Source organism: Miscanthus floridulus, chromosome 15 (assembly GCF_019320115.1).
Source record: "Miscanthus floridulus cultivar M001 chromosome 15, ASM1932011v1, whole genome shotgun sequence".
NCBI lineage: Eukaryota > Viridiplantae > Streptophyta > Magnoliopsida > Poales > Poaceae > Miscanthus > Miscanthus floridulus.
The window spans coordinates 16123547-16141526 of record NC_089594.1 but is presented as its reverse complement, the minus strand read 5'-3'; the positions used below and the strand labels follow the sequence as shown (position 1 = coordinate 16141526).

Genomic DNA, 17980 nt, shown 5'->3' with positions numbered 1-17980 from the left:
TGTCTCTATATTGTTCATATTGTAGCACAATACTCATCTAGGTATTTTCTTATCAATATCTGGTTGTGATAGATTTTAGTTACCAATTGCTTTCAGGGGCGGATCTAGAAACACCATCCGGCGAGGGCTAATTAGTAAAGGGTTGCTTGGGCTGGCTGCGGGAGGGGTTATGTTGGGCTGAACGTAAGGGATTTCTATTGGCTGCATAAGACCTGCTTGTAGGAAATTTGGGCTCCGCCTTGGGCTGCCGCCCCCATAGCCCAGGGCCTGGATACGCCCCTGATTGCTTTGCATATGGTTTATAGTTGTCCACTTTGCATCGCACCTCAGTATGTGTTCACATATATTTAATTGAAAATATCTCTCATTTGTTCATATTCTACTTTTCGATCATTGTTCATGGTTTCTTATTTGCATCACACATCCATGTGTGTTTGACGTGTGTTCAATTAATAGTCTTTCACGTGTCTGCATTCTAATAGCATACTTGAATATCACTTCGAATATTTATCCGCTTATGATTGACTTTAGTTACTAATTATATTATATACTTTTTCACCCCCTTATTCATATTTTCCATCTTTGCATACAACATTCACGTGTGCTTAGCTATGTATTTAGCTCAAAAATCAACATACTCATTGCTTTATACATATACATATATGGGTGGAGGTGGAAATTAGATGCAAATTTCAGTGAGTTACTTTTTATTAGTTTTCGTATTGGCATATATGAGTAATTTAGATGAAAACTAAGGGGTTACTAAGTTATTTTACATAATGACCGTGGTGAATTATTTAGATTAAGATTTAGAGGATTGTTACTTTAGAGTAATTTTAAAACGGCCAAGGGGAGTAGTTTTTTTAGAAAAAAAAACAAAATAGACTTAGGCCCTGTTTGGTTGAGTTGTGGTTTTTGAAAAGTTATTGTGAGTTGTGATTTTTGGAAAAGCTGCTATGAGATGTCGACGACTGTGAGAAAGCCAAAAGCTGTTTGGTTCATCAGTAGTTGTGGCTTTTGTAAAAATAGGTGTCAGTCTCTCTCACTTACAAGCAGACACCATATGTCATCCACATGCCTACCGTGTTCGCCTCGTACGGCAAACGTCGGCGCCTACAATACTGTTTGTGCTCTAACACGCCTGGAAGGTTGCATAGTGCCCGTCTGGCATGGCCTGATGGCACCGTCCTGAAGGCGCGCAGGGTACGGGAGGGTACGGTCTTCGGTATTGCGGTTGACTTGAGTGCCTTACCTTATCTGCTCCGCCTGATCCCTGGGCCCTCACCAAACGGGCGTCCCCGGTCGGTTGTTCCCAGTCGGCCCCGACTGTGTCGGTCGGGGAAGAGCCACGAGCAGAGGACCGGCGTATCCCCAGTCGGAAAAGGAGGTCGGAGTTTGGACTGCGTCCCCACCTTGGCCAGGGCTTGCGGTCGGGGACCGGATCGTTCTCCTGGCCTGTCATTATGTATATGGGCCGGTCCGTGAGGCGTGCATTGTTGCTACGCCGTATACTAGGCCGAGTTTTTGCAGGGAAGTGGGTCCATTGGGGATCCTGGGTTTATGAACCCAACAATTTGACTTCTCAGAAAGCTTTTTGTGCGTTTATGTTGGGATGGAGAGAGTACTGATCAGTGTGGCAAGGAAGGAAAGATGGCACTGGTTGATAAATCTTGTGATAGAAGTGGTCAAATCCCTAGAATTATGTTTAGTTTTATTTTCAAAAAAGATTTTAGCTTTACTAAGGGCTTGTTCGCTTACCTCCAATTTAAAGAGATTAAAAAAGAATTGAGAGAGATTCAATCCCCCTCAATTCTCATCAACCCTCTCACGTTGGAAATGCCCTAGCAACTAGACATCGGTCTGCACGTTCACCATACTCGACATTTGCAACAGCAGACCTCACACCCGTGAGTCACCGGTTCCAAAGGGTCATCCCTTCCGCTCGGGCTCCGGCGGCGATCTAAGCTGGTCTCACGAGCAGCTTTGGATCGCCCGGCTCCCTTAGGATGCTGGATCCGCTACTGGTCTCGTCCTTTTAGAAATCAACTAATCTCAAGTTTGACCAAATATAAAGAACAATAATTATGAAATTAAATAAGAATCATTAGTTTATTTATACTATATAATTTTATAGTAAATAAACTTATTTAATGTTACAAATATCGATATTATTTTTTACAGCGAAACTAGAGAGGTTAGCCACGCGTAAACCTAAGCACATGATCTAACCAAGTGCTAGAGCAAAGGGAAGGCTGCCGCCCTACACGTCGAGAAGGTCGACGGCGATGGGTATGACTACGAGATCAACATCACCACTTCTCTGCATCACCGTTTGGACTCTTGAGAGCGTTTGGACTCTAATTCATTAAACGAAGGCATGGGTCTTGAGAGCGTCTGCATCGCGAAGTGGTACAGCTCTGAACGCTGAATTCTTAAATCCAAAGTGAGTCTTTTTATTGCAAGTTTGCAACTAAAGATTATCTTTGCCTTTTTCTCATGTTTTATCCTGGATGTTCGCTGTATAATCTAGGCCGTGTTTGGCCAGGCTTCGCCCGCGGTGCTCCCTCGCGGTAGCCAGAGCCGGAGCAGCGAAGCCACAAATCCGGACTCCACCTCCGTACGTGCAAAAGGGCTTCGGTCCTCTGGCGGACGGGCAGAAGCGGCTCCTCCGGCCAGTGTGTTTGGTGCGGCTCCTCCGCCGGAGCTGCTGTGGAGCCAGAGCCGGAGCCCGGCCAAACACGGCCCTAGTGTGCATGTGTGGCCTTGGCGGATCATCCGGTGAGACCAGACTTGACTTTGTGATATGTTGGCCAAGTTACTAGTGTGTACCATATGATCCAGTGGAGACTTCGTGACTCCTGGTGGATCATCCGGTAATGGTGTGCCCTCGATTGTGCGTTAGGTTGGTCAGGTCTCTAAATTTCATTTAACGACGCTCCTAGCGCCCGGATGTCCGGCTAGATGCGCGCGTCCGGACGCACCACGACTCTTTTCGATCTCGACCAAAACAACGGAGCACCTAGCGCCTCGGGTCCGTCCGACTCGTTTTGATCCCAACCAATGCATGTATTCAGATACAGTACGGCAAACCAATCCGGACCGGGCGTCACTCGGCAGTCGCGGTGGCCCGTCCCACGCTCGCGCACGGCCCGACCTCCCGCCGCGCCGCCATCTCGCCATCCCGCCGCGCCGCTCGTCCCCCCGCCATCCCGTCATGCCGCCCATCCCTTCGCCGCGCCCCGCTAGGTGCGTCGCATCCTCACCGCGCTCCCATCATAAGTATTACTTGTTTGCAACATCAGAACAAGTCTACTGCAACATCAGAACAAAGCAACTGCAACAACAGAACAAAGCTGCTGCAATGCAAGATGTAAGATAAAAAAAAGAGACTAATGCAACAAAGGAATATTACTTGTTGCAACATCAGAACAAGGCTACTGCAACAAACAGAACAAAGCGCAATGCAAGAAAGCAACATCAGGAAAAAAGACTAATGCAACAAAGAAATATTACTTGTTACAACAGCAAAACAAGGCTACTGCAAGAATAGAAACAATGCGCAATGCGAGATGCAACACCAGAAAAAAAGAGACTAATGCAACAAAGAAATATTACTTGTTGCAACAGCAAAACAAGGCTACTACAACAGAGCTCGCCGGAACCCTAGCCACCGCCGCGTCCCTCAGATCTAGATCCAGAGGAGGAGGAGGAGAGCTCAGATCCAGAGGACGAGGAGGGGGAGAGCTCAGATCCTGAGGAAGAGGGGGAGGGCTCAGATCTAGAGGAGGAACGACCTACCTCGTCGTAGCCGCCCGCCGCCGTCATCCTCGTCTCCGGTGGGGGGAGCGGGAGCGAGGTCGCTGGGAGCGTGGGGTGGCATGGAGGTCGCGGGGGAGGAAGGGATGGAGGGAGGGAGGGAGCACGGCCTAGCGGAGGAGGCAGCGACACTACAAGAAACACCCCCCTCTAGACACGTTTCCTTTGTGACGCTGGTTGAAAGCGTATGTACATGGGCACGTAATGACGCTTCTAAGCACGACTTTGGAAACGTGTCAACTGGATACGACATTTGACACGCTTTCACTGTTACAAGACATGTAAAGACACTTCTCGAGACGATTTTGGAAATGTATCAAAATGACACGGTGTTAGACATGCTTTTAATCGTCAATAGCGCCTAGACACGTTATAAAGTGTGTCATAACACCGTCCATATATATCTAAACACACTAATTGTCACGATACTAAAAACGCCACAAAACATTACAGATATAGAGATGCTTCATATCGTTTGTACCATCTAGACTCGTCACAGAACGTATCAAACAATTGTTTATAGGCACGTAAAGACACATTTTGATACGATAATAAAAACATATCAAGCTAACACAAAATTAGACTCTATTTGACCGTTACATGCTTGTAGATACGTGATAAAGTGTATCAGCTTACCATCAATAACTATCTAAAATGTTTTTTTGAACATGTAGTGTTGTGGTAACCTTTCCCTAATTCTCTACACGTGGTCAAGAGGTCAAAACTTCCTTGCCTGTATTTTTTCCATATTATTCATAAAAAAATGTTCTCACACTCAACATTCCACAATTTTCTCGCAACAATTCAAGCCAAATAAAATACATGTTTTTCCCCATATTTTTCCAAATTTTTCACACGCTCAACAATTTCATAATTTTCACTCAAAGATTCAAGCAAAAGAAAACACATGCTGCTTTTTCAATCATATGACTAACCTCAATTTCTCAATCATACGACCAATCTATAAATTACTGGACTCAATTTCTCAATAATTCAAGCATTACATGTGGGTGGCATTGATTTCTCACTTAGACCACCAATTGTAAATGAAACTTCTTAAAAAACATATTACAAAGAAAACACATGCTAGCAGCCTACAGAAACTAAGATGCTCTTCGATCCATCATGCAGGAACACATCCATCACCTGGGTGAAACAGAGCAACACACACCCTCCTGCATAGACAAGAGTAACCTGAAACAAATATGCCTTGTAATAAGTGCAACCTGAATAATTATTATTATATTTATGTATGTCAAAATTAGTGGCACTCAATTGTCCACATACTCTAAAAAAAAGCCTGATAATACCTGAAAGCCAGTTAGTCTAATTTGCTTCATCCGGTGGCAGTTCATCATCACCCATGTCAAAAGTATCTCGTGGCTTAAATCTTACCACAGAATTCCATCCTTCAGCTTTTGGGTGTTCAACATAAAAGACTTGCTCCACTTGTGAAGAAAAGACACAGGGATCATGCTCCAGTTTTTCCCCAGTGTGTATTTTCTTTGAAAAATTCACAAGTGGTAATCCAAACTCATCGTTTCGTAAACCAGCACGATGATGGACATCATACCAATCACATTTGAAAAGAACAACCTTGTAGTCAGTGTATGTTAGTTCTATTATATCTGTTAATCTGCCATAATAATTAACCCCATCTTCTGCAATGTTCACTACACCACTATTTTGTGTCGACCTTGCATCCTCACGACTCAGTGTGTGGAACCTGAAACCATTAATAATATAGCCGCTGTATCTCACACCATGTCTGCTCGGTTTGGCAGCCAAAGCTCGAACTTTTTTAGTGATTCCTAGTCCATCACCTAGGATAACCTGTAGTGAAGAAATTAATTATTAGATCAATTCATTCTATTAGACTCCTCGCCTAATAAGCTATTTCAGTTGTACTACCTTCTGTTCCAACCAGTCAGGGAAGTGCTGGTCTATCAGCTTATCGATGGAAGCCAGAGTCAAAGTAGTTGAAGGACACGATTTTCCTTTCTCCTCATCCACAAACTCTCTACAACAATGGATTATTTGTTATACAGTGATGGCTTCAACATAATAAAAATTGAAAATAGAGTCAAGAGAAATTATAGTACACACTTGCGGAATTCTTCAAGTTCATCGCAGTGTCGCAACACGTATCGATGTGCCTGAATAAGAAGCTGGCTATCAAAATGGCTTACAGTAGCTTTTCCAATTGGTTCTCCAGCACTCTCAAACATGTACATATCTTTCATATTGCCTGAAGGTTCAGGATTTCTAGCCGGTCTGTTAAAACGAGTATCTCCATCAAGAAATCTGGAACAAAATATCATGCACTCCTCCATGCAATACCCTTCAGCAATCGAACCTTCTGGCTGAGCTCTGTTCTTCACAAGCGCTTTAAGCCGAACAAAAAATCTAAATGAAATCATGAACACTTGTTGTCAGTTGAACAAATTATTGACAATAACCCTGCAAAATGTAATTACATACCTCTCCATGGGGTACATCCACCGGTAGTGAACGGGGCCACCAAGTCTAACTTCTTCTACCAAATGCACCATCAAGTGCACTGTCACAGTAAAAAATGATGGTAGAAAATTTTTCTCCATATTACAGAGTGTTACCACAATACTCTCTTGAAGGGTTTGTAGCTCATCAGTATCTATCACCTTCGAGCATAACTTCTTAAAGAAATTAGATATTCCAATAACTATTTCCATGACATCTTTGCTGGGGTAACAGGATCGGAGTGCCACTGGAAGGATGTCATGTAGTAAAACATGATTGTCGTGACTTTTTAGTCCAGTCAATGTACAATCTTTCATGTTAACACACCTAGAAATGTTTGATGCATAGCCATCAGGTGTTCTTAGGTTTTGGAATACTGAACAGAGAACCTCCTTTTTTTCTCTAGACATGGTAAAAGGTGCATCAGGCACAGTTTGCTTTCCTTCATTATCTACCACAGGATGAAGATTGTGTCGAATTCCAAGTTCCACTAAATCCAGTCGTGCTTTAAGACCATCCTTTGTTTTGGAAGGAATATCCATTAAAGTTCCAATTAAGTTGTCACATAGATTTTTCTCTAAGTGCATCACATCTAGATTGTGCCTTAGTTTATTATTTTCCCAGTATGGTAACTGAAAGAATATTGACCGCTTTTTCAACCAATCTTCTGGCTTCTTCTCCTTCTTGCCATTGTTCCCATCTTTATGTTTCTTTTGTCCTCTTTTACGCTTGGATTTCTGATGGCTTTCATCACCTTGCTTTCCTTTCTTTTTTCCTTTGTTATTTCCCTTTGTATTCTTTGTTGTGAGGTCCTTTTTCCCTAAAACAAAAACTCTACCTTCTAACATTTTTAAAATAGAAGTACCACTCATTATTTCAGGAGCAAGTCCAACCTCTACCATGCCATCAAACTGGTTCTTTTGCCTTCGATATATGTGGTTCTGCGGGAGCCACCTACGATGTCCCATATAGCACATCTTTTTACCATTCTTCAAGTGAAATGATTTTGTTGCTGGACCACATGATGGGCATGCATATGTACCACTTGTGCTCCAGCCATATAGGTAAGCTAATGCAGGAAAATCATTTATAGTCCACAACAGTGCAGCTCGTAGAGGAAATTTCTTTCGAGAAGAGGCATCACATGTTTGCACTCCTTTCCATAATTCTAAGAGCTCATCGATCAAGGGCTGTAAGTATATATCAACATCATTCCCCGGAGAATCCGGTCCAGGAATGATCATTGACAACAGTAAGGATGTTTGCTTCATGCAGATCCAAGGTGGCAAGTTGTAAGGAACCAGCATTATAGGCCATGTACTGTGCTTTGAACTCATATTCCCAAAAGGGTTAAATCCATCACTTGCAAGACCAAGGCGTACATTACGAGCATCTGCTGCAAAGTTAGGATATCTACGATTAAAATCTTCCCAAGCTTCACCATCCGCTGGATGTCGCATTTTTCCGTCTTTTGTGCGTCCGTCCTCATGCCATCTAATGTCTTCTGAAGTTTTGGTAGTTGAAAATAACCTTTGGAGCCTCGGTATCAATGGAAAATAGCGCAACACTTTCGCTGGTTTCTTTTTCTTCTTAGGTCTAACTGTAGAACCATTCTTCTTAAAATCTTTCCAGCGAGAGCTCTGGCACACATCACAAAAATCTTTCTTAGCTGAACTTCCTCGGAAAAGCATGCAATCTTTGGGGCAAGCATGTATTTTCACATAGTCAAGGCCTAAAGCACGGATGATTCTCTTCACTTGATAATATGTCTTAGGTAGGTCTACATGAGGAGGATATGAATCAGATAGCACACCTAGAAGTCTTGTAAATGATTCTTGTGTCCAGCCATTTAAGCATTTTAAGTGATATAAGTTTACCAAAAATGACAACTTAGAAAATTTACACCCAGGATATAAGCTTGTGTGTTCATCCTTCAAGTATCTTTCATATAGATTCTGTTCACTCTCCTTAGCATTGTCATCTGCAGGATGCACATCCTCAGCTACAGTTTGTTCCATATCTGCAAATCCTGATTCAACATCTACTACACCTTCAGACATACTTGGTAGTGACTCAAACATTTCATTCCTGAAAAAAGCAGCTTGAAGTAGTTCTTGCATACCATCTTGTACTGCAGGAGCCCTTGAGACACCCGAAGTAGGCAAGTTTGTAGTGTCAGTTGGCACGTCAACAAATGCAAATTGTGGACTTTCATACATCTCTCCATGATGAACCCAGGTCGTATAACCTTGAATAATACCATCACATCTCAAATGTAAAACATTGTCACATCCAAGTTTGATCAAACTTAAAGGCTGAAGCATGATTTTAGAAAATTTTAGGAAAAAAAACCATCACATTTGGAGTTAGTATTAGGGAGAACAACTAGTTACAAATTTTACCCACAGATTAAAAAGAGAAATCACACTGTTCTAGATGATCCTTACATGATCATAGTAAACAGTGTGATTTCTTTTTTTAATCTTTAGGTCAACCTTGTAACTAGTTTTTCTTCCTCATACTAACTCCAAATCTGATGATTTTTTTCCTAAAATTTTCTAAAATCATTCTCTATCAATTTATTTTGTTGGTTTTGTCAATATATACATATGAAAAGTTTGAGCAATTTAAATTTTGAATTTAAAAAAAATGCAACTTCAGACAAGATTTTGGTACCCTAAATGATTTCAGCTGAAAAAGTAATAAATACCAAAGTTGAATAACTCATCAAGATCTACAACTTTTGTATTGGTCATTTCTTCAGATGACAAAGTGGTAATGATATTGTTCATAAATGTGAGACATCTCTCGTAAGGTTTTATAAACTATATGAGACATGTGTAAGATTAGTGAACAATGTGTGCTAAGAATTTATCAAATGAAGAAATGAAAAAAATAAAAGTTGTAGATATTCATGAGTTGAACAACTTTGGTATTCATCACTTTTTATGTTGAAATCAATTTGGGTCTCAAATCTTGGTTCGAACTTGTCGTTTTTCAAAATTTCAAATTTGAAAGGTTCAAATTTTATCAAATGATAAGATGACTAAAATAAAAGTTGTAGATATTAATGAGTTGAACAACTTTGGTATTCATCATTTTTTATGTTGAAATCATTTTGGATCTCAAATTTAGGTTCGAACTTGTCATTTTTTAAAATTACAAATTTGAAAGGTTCAAATTTTGTCAAATGAGAAGATGACCAAAATAAAAGTTGTAGATTTTCATGACCTCTACAACTTTGATGTTTATCAAATTTTCATTTAAGATCATTTGGTGTCTCAAAATTATTTTAGTAGTTTTGATTTTAATTTTTAAAATTTAAATTTTTTCCCATTTTTAAAGATTCAATTTTACAATTTTAAATTGTTGTAGTTGTTTTAGTTATTGTATATGTAAATATATCTATAAAAATGATTATAAAATTTTGTACTGTATTATTTATTATTTACATGTGAATAATTTATTTTGATTTAGAATTTTTTTAAAAAAATTCAACTGTAGGGGCCGTGCTGGGTTCGTGTCGGGCTTATTTTTCGTGCTTCGTGTCGTGTTGTCGTGCCTCGTGCTGCATGGCCAAGTATAAGGATGCCTGTGATGCATTTACACGGTTTTGTCATGATTTTTCCACGCGGGGAATTCACCTATTAGAGGACGGGGATGCAGCCAAAATGTTCCCCACGGGGATGAATTTGGTAGAAAATCATTCCCCGTCGGGGATGACGGGGACGAGGATGGTTTGGCTGTCCCCGGCTCCGATCCCCGTAGACCCGCCCCGTCAAGCAGTATCGTGGCACCGCGCTTCAGCAACCAGGCGACCAGGCCCATGTAAAGGCCCAGATACTGGCTGAGAGTATATATACGCGCCATCAAACCCTAATTCCCCACTCCCCAACCCTATCCATTCTCTCCACTCTGTAGAAGCCGGCCGCCGCTCGCTCTGTGCGGCTGTGCGGTGCCCCTGTCCGCCTCCACCCGATCTCTGCCCAATAACACGTAGTCTCAGGCTCTTGACGAGAACGACGTGTCCGGCCGCGGTGTCCCTGGCTCTCTCCGTGTCCGGCTGCCAGCATCCCTGGAGGCCGGTCTGCAGCCGCGGTGTACTCCCTGCCTCTCTCCGTGTTCGGCTGCCAGCACCAGTCTGCAGCCAGTTTGCCTCGCCGGTTGGCCTACTGGTGTTGCTAGAGCTGGAGTAGTGTGTTCTCTTTGCTTCTTTGTGTTTGTATCCTATGCCTGTGTATGTGGCTAGGTGCCTTGAAATCTTGTGATTTGTGCATATATCGCTCCTCCTCTCTATGTATGAACGTATTTTGTCTTGCCGCCTATTTTATAGTGTACAATTGCAAAAACTTGCCGCGTAGTGGAGGGCTCGAACATTTTAATTTCGCGCCTAAATCACCCCCACGGCGTGAGATTACGGAAAAAACGCATCTATTAACCTCTCCCACTCCTTCCCGTCTCCACATTTGCGAGACCGCAGCACGCGTCAGTGCGGCACACCCACACCCCAAATTCCTCGACGCCGACGCATCAACTACCCAAGGCCTGGCCGCTCCTCGGACGGCGCAGGCCATCCGCCGGTCATCGACTAGTCCAGATCTGCCATCGGTGAGCCTCTCCCCTCCTGGCCTTCACCTGATCTCCACTCTCCAGCGCCTCCCAACCGGGCGATCGGACGGCCAGCAGCCACAGCCAGAGCCAGGGCTCTAGCTGCCCAGGCCGTCCCCGCCGCTCCTCTATGTTATTCTGCTTCCGGCAGTCCAGCCTCTGCGAACGCGCATTCGTACCCCGACCGGCAGCCTGGGCGCGGCCGACCGTCCCGCCCCCGCGGTGCCCGGTGCCCTTACTGCCTGCTTCCTGCTGCAGTATTAGATTTTGTCTCTAAAATAAAGTACTGCAGATTCTCTGATTTTCACATCTTAAATAGTTGTCGTATGCATATTTTGATCCATGTCCTTTTTGTCTAGAACACATTTATTTATGATAGATCGAAACATGTACATGTGAATTTAGTAGAATTTCTTTCATGGACATAGGACTCAACCTCAGTTATGAGCTCTGAACAATTCTTATAAAAAAGACAATTTTATTTCTTATATGAAAACATATAGCATTGTTTATGATTCTGTTTGTATTTTAGTGTTAAATGATTTTGTATAAAATTGATCTAAATTTACTCCATGAAACATCTATTAACTATATGTAATTATTTGGCTCTATGATTTCTCCGAATTTGTATGGAGTAGTTATTTGACTCCTGGATTTTGTATGGAGTAATTCTTTGGCTCTATGACTTCTCTTTATTCGGTTTTGTCACTCTGTGAAAATCTAATGATCCCATTGTGTAGATTACTAGAGCGCAGTCAGCGCTACAAATTTATACTTATCCATCTCTCTTTTTCCTGTCAGAAAGATTCATGTTCTTCATTTCCCCCTCTGTATGTATGGTTCTCACTGTGTTGGTTCCGTGCGACATCTTATGAGTGCACTATGTGATTTATGATCAGCATTGAAACTTTTCTTAGTTATCTGTTTGTTGAGCAGCAAACTAAAACTGCTCTTTTGCAATAGAAATCATGGCAAGAGGACCTCGACGATTAAGAAACTTGCACCTTGAAGCACAAGATGAAAGACATGAGCAACAGGAGCCTGATGATTTGGTAGATAATGAGATTGAGGAGAATTTACAAGGTCCTCCAGATGTTGACAATATATTAGCCCACATGCCAAACCGACGTGCAAGTCCAATCAAGATAATATGTAAGTTTGATTTTTGTTTTGGTGACACATCTAAATACAATGTCAAATAATATAATTTCATACATGTAGGGCCTAATGGACAGCTGCGACAAGTTTTAGGAGATTTTGGAGTCTCAGACTTATCAAAACTAAAAGGAGGAAAGGTAATTGTAGGGACCGATGAAAATGGTGTACCAAATGAAAGGTCAGCCTCTGTTCTTGGACAACACCTTGGTGATCTAGCACAAACACATACATTTGCGCCATTACACATTCAAAGATGGGACAATGTTCTATTCAATAAACACAAGGAACTAATAATCATGGATGTTGAGGTAAATGTAATCTGTACAATGCTAGAAAAGTACACTATTGTTTGTTCCAATCATCAACTATTTACTTTTTCTTTGTACAGTCAAAATTTGTCTTTCCTAGACAAACGCTACAGCTTACAAGAGATTGGATCTTAAGAACTGTAAACAATAGGTGGCGAGCCTACAAATCTAAGTTGAAGAAAGAACATTTCAATCCTGAACAGAGATCTCTAGAACAAATTATACAAGGTAGACCAATAACTGTTAATGAACATCAGTGGAGACCTCTTGTTAGCTTTTGGTGTCAAGAAGCACATAAGGTGATATCTTTTTATCTAACATTTACAAGAAATTTGAAAGAAAGTAATGTAACATTTGTGCTTTACAATTTTGCCATGTTTACAGAAATTGTGTGCAACAAACTCTCGGTGTGCAAAAGAACAGAAGAATACGCACACAACGGGGAGGAAAAGCCATGCTAGACTGAAGAAAGAGATGGTGATATATATTCTAACTGTTGTTATGTGTAAAATTCAATGATCATGTAATAGAATTGATTGGATTCTCAATTTTAATATCTTGTGCAGGAAGATCGAAGGAAAGGAAAGGTTCATAAGATAGAATTATGGGACGCTGCTCATAAAAAAAAGAGTGGGAGATACAGCACCAACAAAGTGAAATTAGTAATGGTATATTTTTCTGCTACTTGTGGATTCGATTTGGAGTTATTGTTATGATTATGTGACCTTGCTATATGCTTATTTCGATAGGATGCATCATTTGAGGAATTAGAAAAAAGAAAAGAGCAGAACAATGGTAATCTTTCAGCTAATGATTTTAATGAGGTGTTCAACGAGATTGTTGCTAAACAATTAAAAGCACGTGGGTACTACGATGATAAGTACTGGAGTCAAGTGCAAGTTTCTAAAGGTATTACTCTTGTTACTGAAACTGAAGAAGAAAGAAGGTACCGTGACAAAGTGAATACAATGGACAATAAGATGCAATGCATGAGTGGTGCTATGAAACTTTGGCTTGCTTTTGTGTCACAAAAGTACCCAGATGATGATTTGCTAAAAAGAATGGAAAGAGCTCTACATGATGAAGTAAGCCTCCATGGGGTCCCTGTCTATATCTCTCTCTCTTAGGAATGAGTTTATTCATATCTTGTAACTAAGCGTATGTTTTTTCATTTTTCTGTAGGTTGTTGATACTGAAATGGATGGTCAGACTGATACTGAGCAAGACTGTAGTGATGACGATACCCATGGCGCATGTAGCGATGATGGTATTGAGATCGACAATGATAATGCGTACTCTCCAAAAAAATCTGTTCAGGTAACACTAACCTTTCTTCACCCTGCTTGTTTGTGATTCTACATTATTGTAGCTATGAGATGCAGCTACAGGAATTAGAAGGGAGCACAACCCTTATTTCTAATTTCTAAGCTACAATATACCATGTAAGTACATTCGAATGTCTTAAATTCTAAAGTTACAAATATGCAGGGGGCACATACCCAGAATTCTAGTCAAGTCAACAAGGATTGTTCCGTGCCAGAGTTACCACGTGAGCCAATGGTTGCAAAGGTATGTTAGAAATATACAAGGGGCAAGAAAATTAAGGTCTGCTCTTTTTGGTTGTCCACGTAGCTTCAACAGTGCTTACTGCTGATTGCTTCTTAGACAGCCTGCATTTGTGATTTTCCAGGGATAGTTCTTGCCAAACTCTGCTCACCGATCTGCTCTTAGAAAATAAAACCTTGCAGATTTCAATTCACAAAAACTAGAGACAAACCTGAAAACTAAAACCTTTCAGATTTGAACCATAGATCATAACTCTTTTATTATTTAGTGTAAAATGGTCTCACTGGATGCTTTGTCCTGCAAGAAAGCACAAAATAAATATTCCAATGTATTGCTATTTTATGGTCACATGCAGCAACAATTATTTTGCTGTTATCCTTACTGCAGGCAAAAGAAAAACTGTCATAGCAAGTAAATAGGCATGTGACTAAAAGTAAATTTACTTAGCAAGTAAATATTCCATACTTGGCTTGTTCAGATAGGAAAGACTGGTGGGAGACTGCAGCTCATAAACACATTTGAAGGGAAATATGCTGCTTCCTTAGTTCCATCTAGTATGTATGATATTTTTTTGAAGGGGTCTTAATGTGAGATTTGGTTAACAATCTTGCTATAGCTCCCAATATGAAGTTAAAAACAATAATCTGATTAAGAACTATTGTATGAGATGTGCTAACATTATGAACTATTCTAGTCATGTACATCTATTTGATTATCAAAATCCGAATTGAGTGCAACATAAACCATGTTACATGTCACAAAATTGATAGTGCAACTATGACTGCAGGTGGCACATATTGAGAATCAAGGTCATGCAGATAAGGGTTCTGAAGGTCTAACTTTTCCACGTGCTACCATAATGACCAATATTGTATGTCTATATTTTATATTATTGTAACACTTCAAAGTATGGCTGAACTTGCTAGATCAATGATATGGTTTGATTGTGTCTATTGCAGAGATCTCAAAGAATTGAAGCTCCTGCTTGTAATCAATCAGGATCGGTATGTGCTTGTTTCCTTTGTTTTGAAGCTAAATTAATTACAAGTTTGATGATCATGACTATGTTTTACAAAATGATAGAGCCAACTGGAAGTCTATCTTATTTCACTAAGAAACAATTATAAAATTGTGGCCAAAGGAAAGCTAGTGACTACTGATAGCACTCGAAGCATTGGTGGCACTGTGCTTGGAAAAGAATTTGTTGGGGTTTATGTTGAGACCCTTGAAAATAATGGCAATGGAAACAATGGAGATGAGATGTTACCTAGACCACTCTTTTCTATCAAAACTATGAAAGATGCTATTGGCTTTCTTGTTGCTTGGCCTCGTTCGCATGTAAGTTCTCTCTTATATTATCGATTTTTTAATTTGTATTTCTAAAAAATATACTACATATCCCTCTAAACACATGTCTCATTGTAGGTTAAAAAACTAAAGAGTTCAACTCAAGCTGGTACAGCCTTGGTATCTTTTATTCTTGCTATATTGGTTTTATTAGAATTCATGTGTCAACTCAATCTTGTCTTATTTTGCAGCTTGATGGAAACGTGTAACTCGATGTGCTTGGAAAGAGAAGCTACAAGTTTCAGAGTGAACAAGATAGACTTTAGATGTTAGTGAAAAATATAGATATTTGTATAATATTGCCACTTTTCCTATGCTTCTTTATGAATATGGTTTGCTTCCAAGAGTGCACTTTAATGGGTCATTAAACATTATCTTGTTTTGTAAAGACAGTGGATTTTTCAATGCAATGCCTTCATGATTCACTTCCTCATTATCTAGTCATTCCAATTCATGTGTGTCCAAATTTGTAGAAGTCTCTTTATTTCTAGTAAGAATGTGTAACTATAAATATGGCTATAATAAAAATATACACATTATAAAATGGATAAATATCTTTTTTTAGATGACGTTATAAAACGTTACTATATGATGTTTCTATATTAGTAGACACGAAATATAAATGTGTGTAAAATTGTCTCTATTTTCTTGAAACGCAAAATGATGTTACTAAACAATGTATCTATATTGTTAGACATGTAATATAAATGTATTACTTAAACGTCTCTATACTTCTTGATACACAATTTGATGTCATTACAAAACGTGACAACATTAGTACACACATAATATAAATATATCTATGAGAACGTCTCTACACTTTTTAACACACAATACAACATCATTACACACCGTTACTACATTAGTACACACATTATACGAATGTATCTATGAGAACGTCTCTAAATTTCTTAGCACATATGAAGCGCTGCTATATAACGTAACTACACAAATAACCATGTTATACAAATGTATCTATAAAAGTGTATCAATGTCCGTAGGCATGCAACAAACGTCTCTACAATATGTCTCTTTATCACCTTGACACGCTTAGAGAACTCGTCTCTACAAGTCCTGACACGGTCCATGCGAAGACGCTTCTAACACGCTTTATAAAAACATGCCTACAATCTTGTAGAGACGAAATAAAACATGTCTATCATATAAATAAAACGTCACTACAGGGGGTATTTCTAGTAGTGCGAGCTCGCACGTGGGTGCGGCATCCCGTCCTAGGGCGTGGCCGGAGAGCGGCTCGGGCGAGCGGGAGCGAATGCCTGCGGGGGAGCGGGAGGAGAGCGAGTGCGTGCGAGAGAGCGGGGGGGGGGGGGGAGGGGGTGGGTGCGTCCTTTCCCGTCCGAACGACCGTCATATATCATTATCGTTCATTTAATGTTTTGATGGTGACTTTATGACGCCTTGCGTATCACATGGAAAAGTATATTCCTTTTGTAACCATCAGAGAGAGACTAATGTGTCAGAATATTTTAACTCAATTCAAAAGAATGGATAAAGCTAAATACTCTACTGGAGTGATTTGACCACTTCTATCGGATAATTTATCCACTGCACGATATTTCCTTCCTCCTCGTCATGCTGATTTGTAGATACTCTCTTTCTTTGAATAAATCAATTTGTAAAATTGTTTGAAGTCAATTTTTTTGAAAAAATTAACCGAATTTATATTATAAAAAAAGAGCGATAAGATTTAAGACACCAAATTAGCACTATTAGATATACAATAAACAATGTTTTTATAATGTGTTCATTTGGTGTCAGGAACATTTGTATTCTTTCTATATATTTATTAGTTAAACACTGAAAAAGATTGACTTAAATTTTAAATTTATTTAGGAACCGAGGAAAACAGTAAACTGCTGGTGCCGGAGCCTGGAGGTGCGGTCCCTTGCAAGCTTTGAATGCGCACACGAGGTGAGCAATGAGCATTAATCCCGCCAGGCCCACGCAATAATACGAACCACAGTAGGCCAGGCCAGCAGTAACGCACCCGAGGGGTCCACCTGTATGTGACTCCAGCATCTTCCATTCCGGTCCGTACCAAAGATAATTAAGCACATTCTCTCTCCGCACACTCTCTCGGCTTGCACTTCAAAACTCTGACTCAGCTAGCCAAGGCCCTGTTTAATTCCCAAAAATTTTCACCCTAAAGTGTCACATCGAATCTTGCGGTACATGCATGGAGTACTAAATATAGACGAAAAAAACTAATTACACAGTTGGGTGAGAAATCGCGAGACGAAACTTTCGAACCTAATTAGTCCATAATTAGACACTAATTGCCAAATACAAACGAAAGTGCTACAGTAGCCAAAGCCAAAAAATTTCGCGAACTAAACGTGCCCCAAGTCGCCAAGGATATAATCGAAGAGCGTTAGGTAGGAACGCGTCTCAACAGAGCTAGTGTTGGGTAGGAAACCGTTCCCGGATCTGGATCTTGGATATGCCGGGGAATAACGTCTATAGCTCGGAAAAGGTCTAGGAATATCTCTATTGTATTAATAGCTCGTATCCTACCTATAATTATTAGCTAGCGCTAGGGGATGATTCACTTCGCTAGGGATAACTGATCATGGGCATTTCCTTCCAAATACTATACTATCTTCGAAAAGTCAAATGTTCCCTTGACAAAGCAAGCGAAGGGTATTCCAAATCAACTA

General features: G+C 40.4%; 2 protein-coding genes across 2 annotated transcripts; both read right to left on the bottom strand.

The window, feature by feature from the left end:
• Positions 1 to 5142: 5142 nt before the first annotated feature.
• Positions 5143 to 7775, bottom strand: LOC136507080 (uncharacterized). Its single transcript, XM_066501919.1, has 4 exons — positions 6298 to 7775; positions 5923 to 6222; positions 5728 to 5836; positions 5143 to 5649 (listed from the first exon to the last, which is right to left on the bottom strand). The coding sequence occupies exons 1-4, from the start codon at positions 7773 to 7775 to the stop codon at positions 5143 to 5145; spliced, it is 2394 nt and encodes a 797-aa protein (XP_066358016.1).
• Positions 7776 to 8040: 265 nt separating this feature from the next.
• On the bottom strand, positions 8041 to 8639 carry LOC136507079 (uncharacterized). The gene is given in 2 exon segments (XM_066501918.1): positions 8041 to 8091; positions 8094 to 8639. Coding segments are annotated over 2 exon segments (597 nt in total).
• Positions 8640 to 17980: the final 9341 nt, after the last annotated feature.

Excerpts from the sequence above, each read along its gene's own strand:
- LOC136507080 (XM_066501919.1), bottom strand. The coding sequence starts at position 7,775 with ATGCGACATCCAGCGGATGGTGAAGCTTGGGAAGATTTTAATCGTAGA. Across the intron at positions 6,223-6,297 it reads TGGATGTACCCCATGGAGAG|ATTTTTTGTTCGGCTTAAAG; the intron begins GTATGTAATTAC and ends GATTTCATTTAG. Across the intron at positions 5,650-5,727 it reads CTGACTGGTTGGAACAGAAG|GTTATCCTAGGTGATGGACT; the intron begins GTAGTACAACTG and ends TCTTCACTACAG.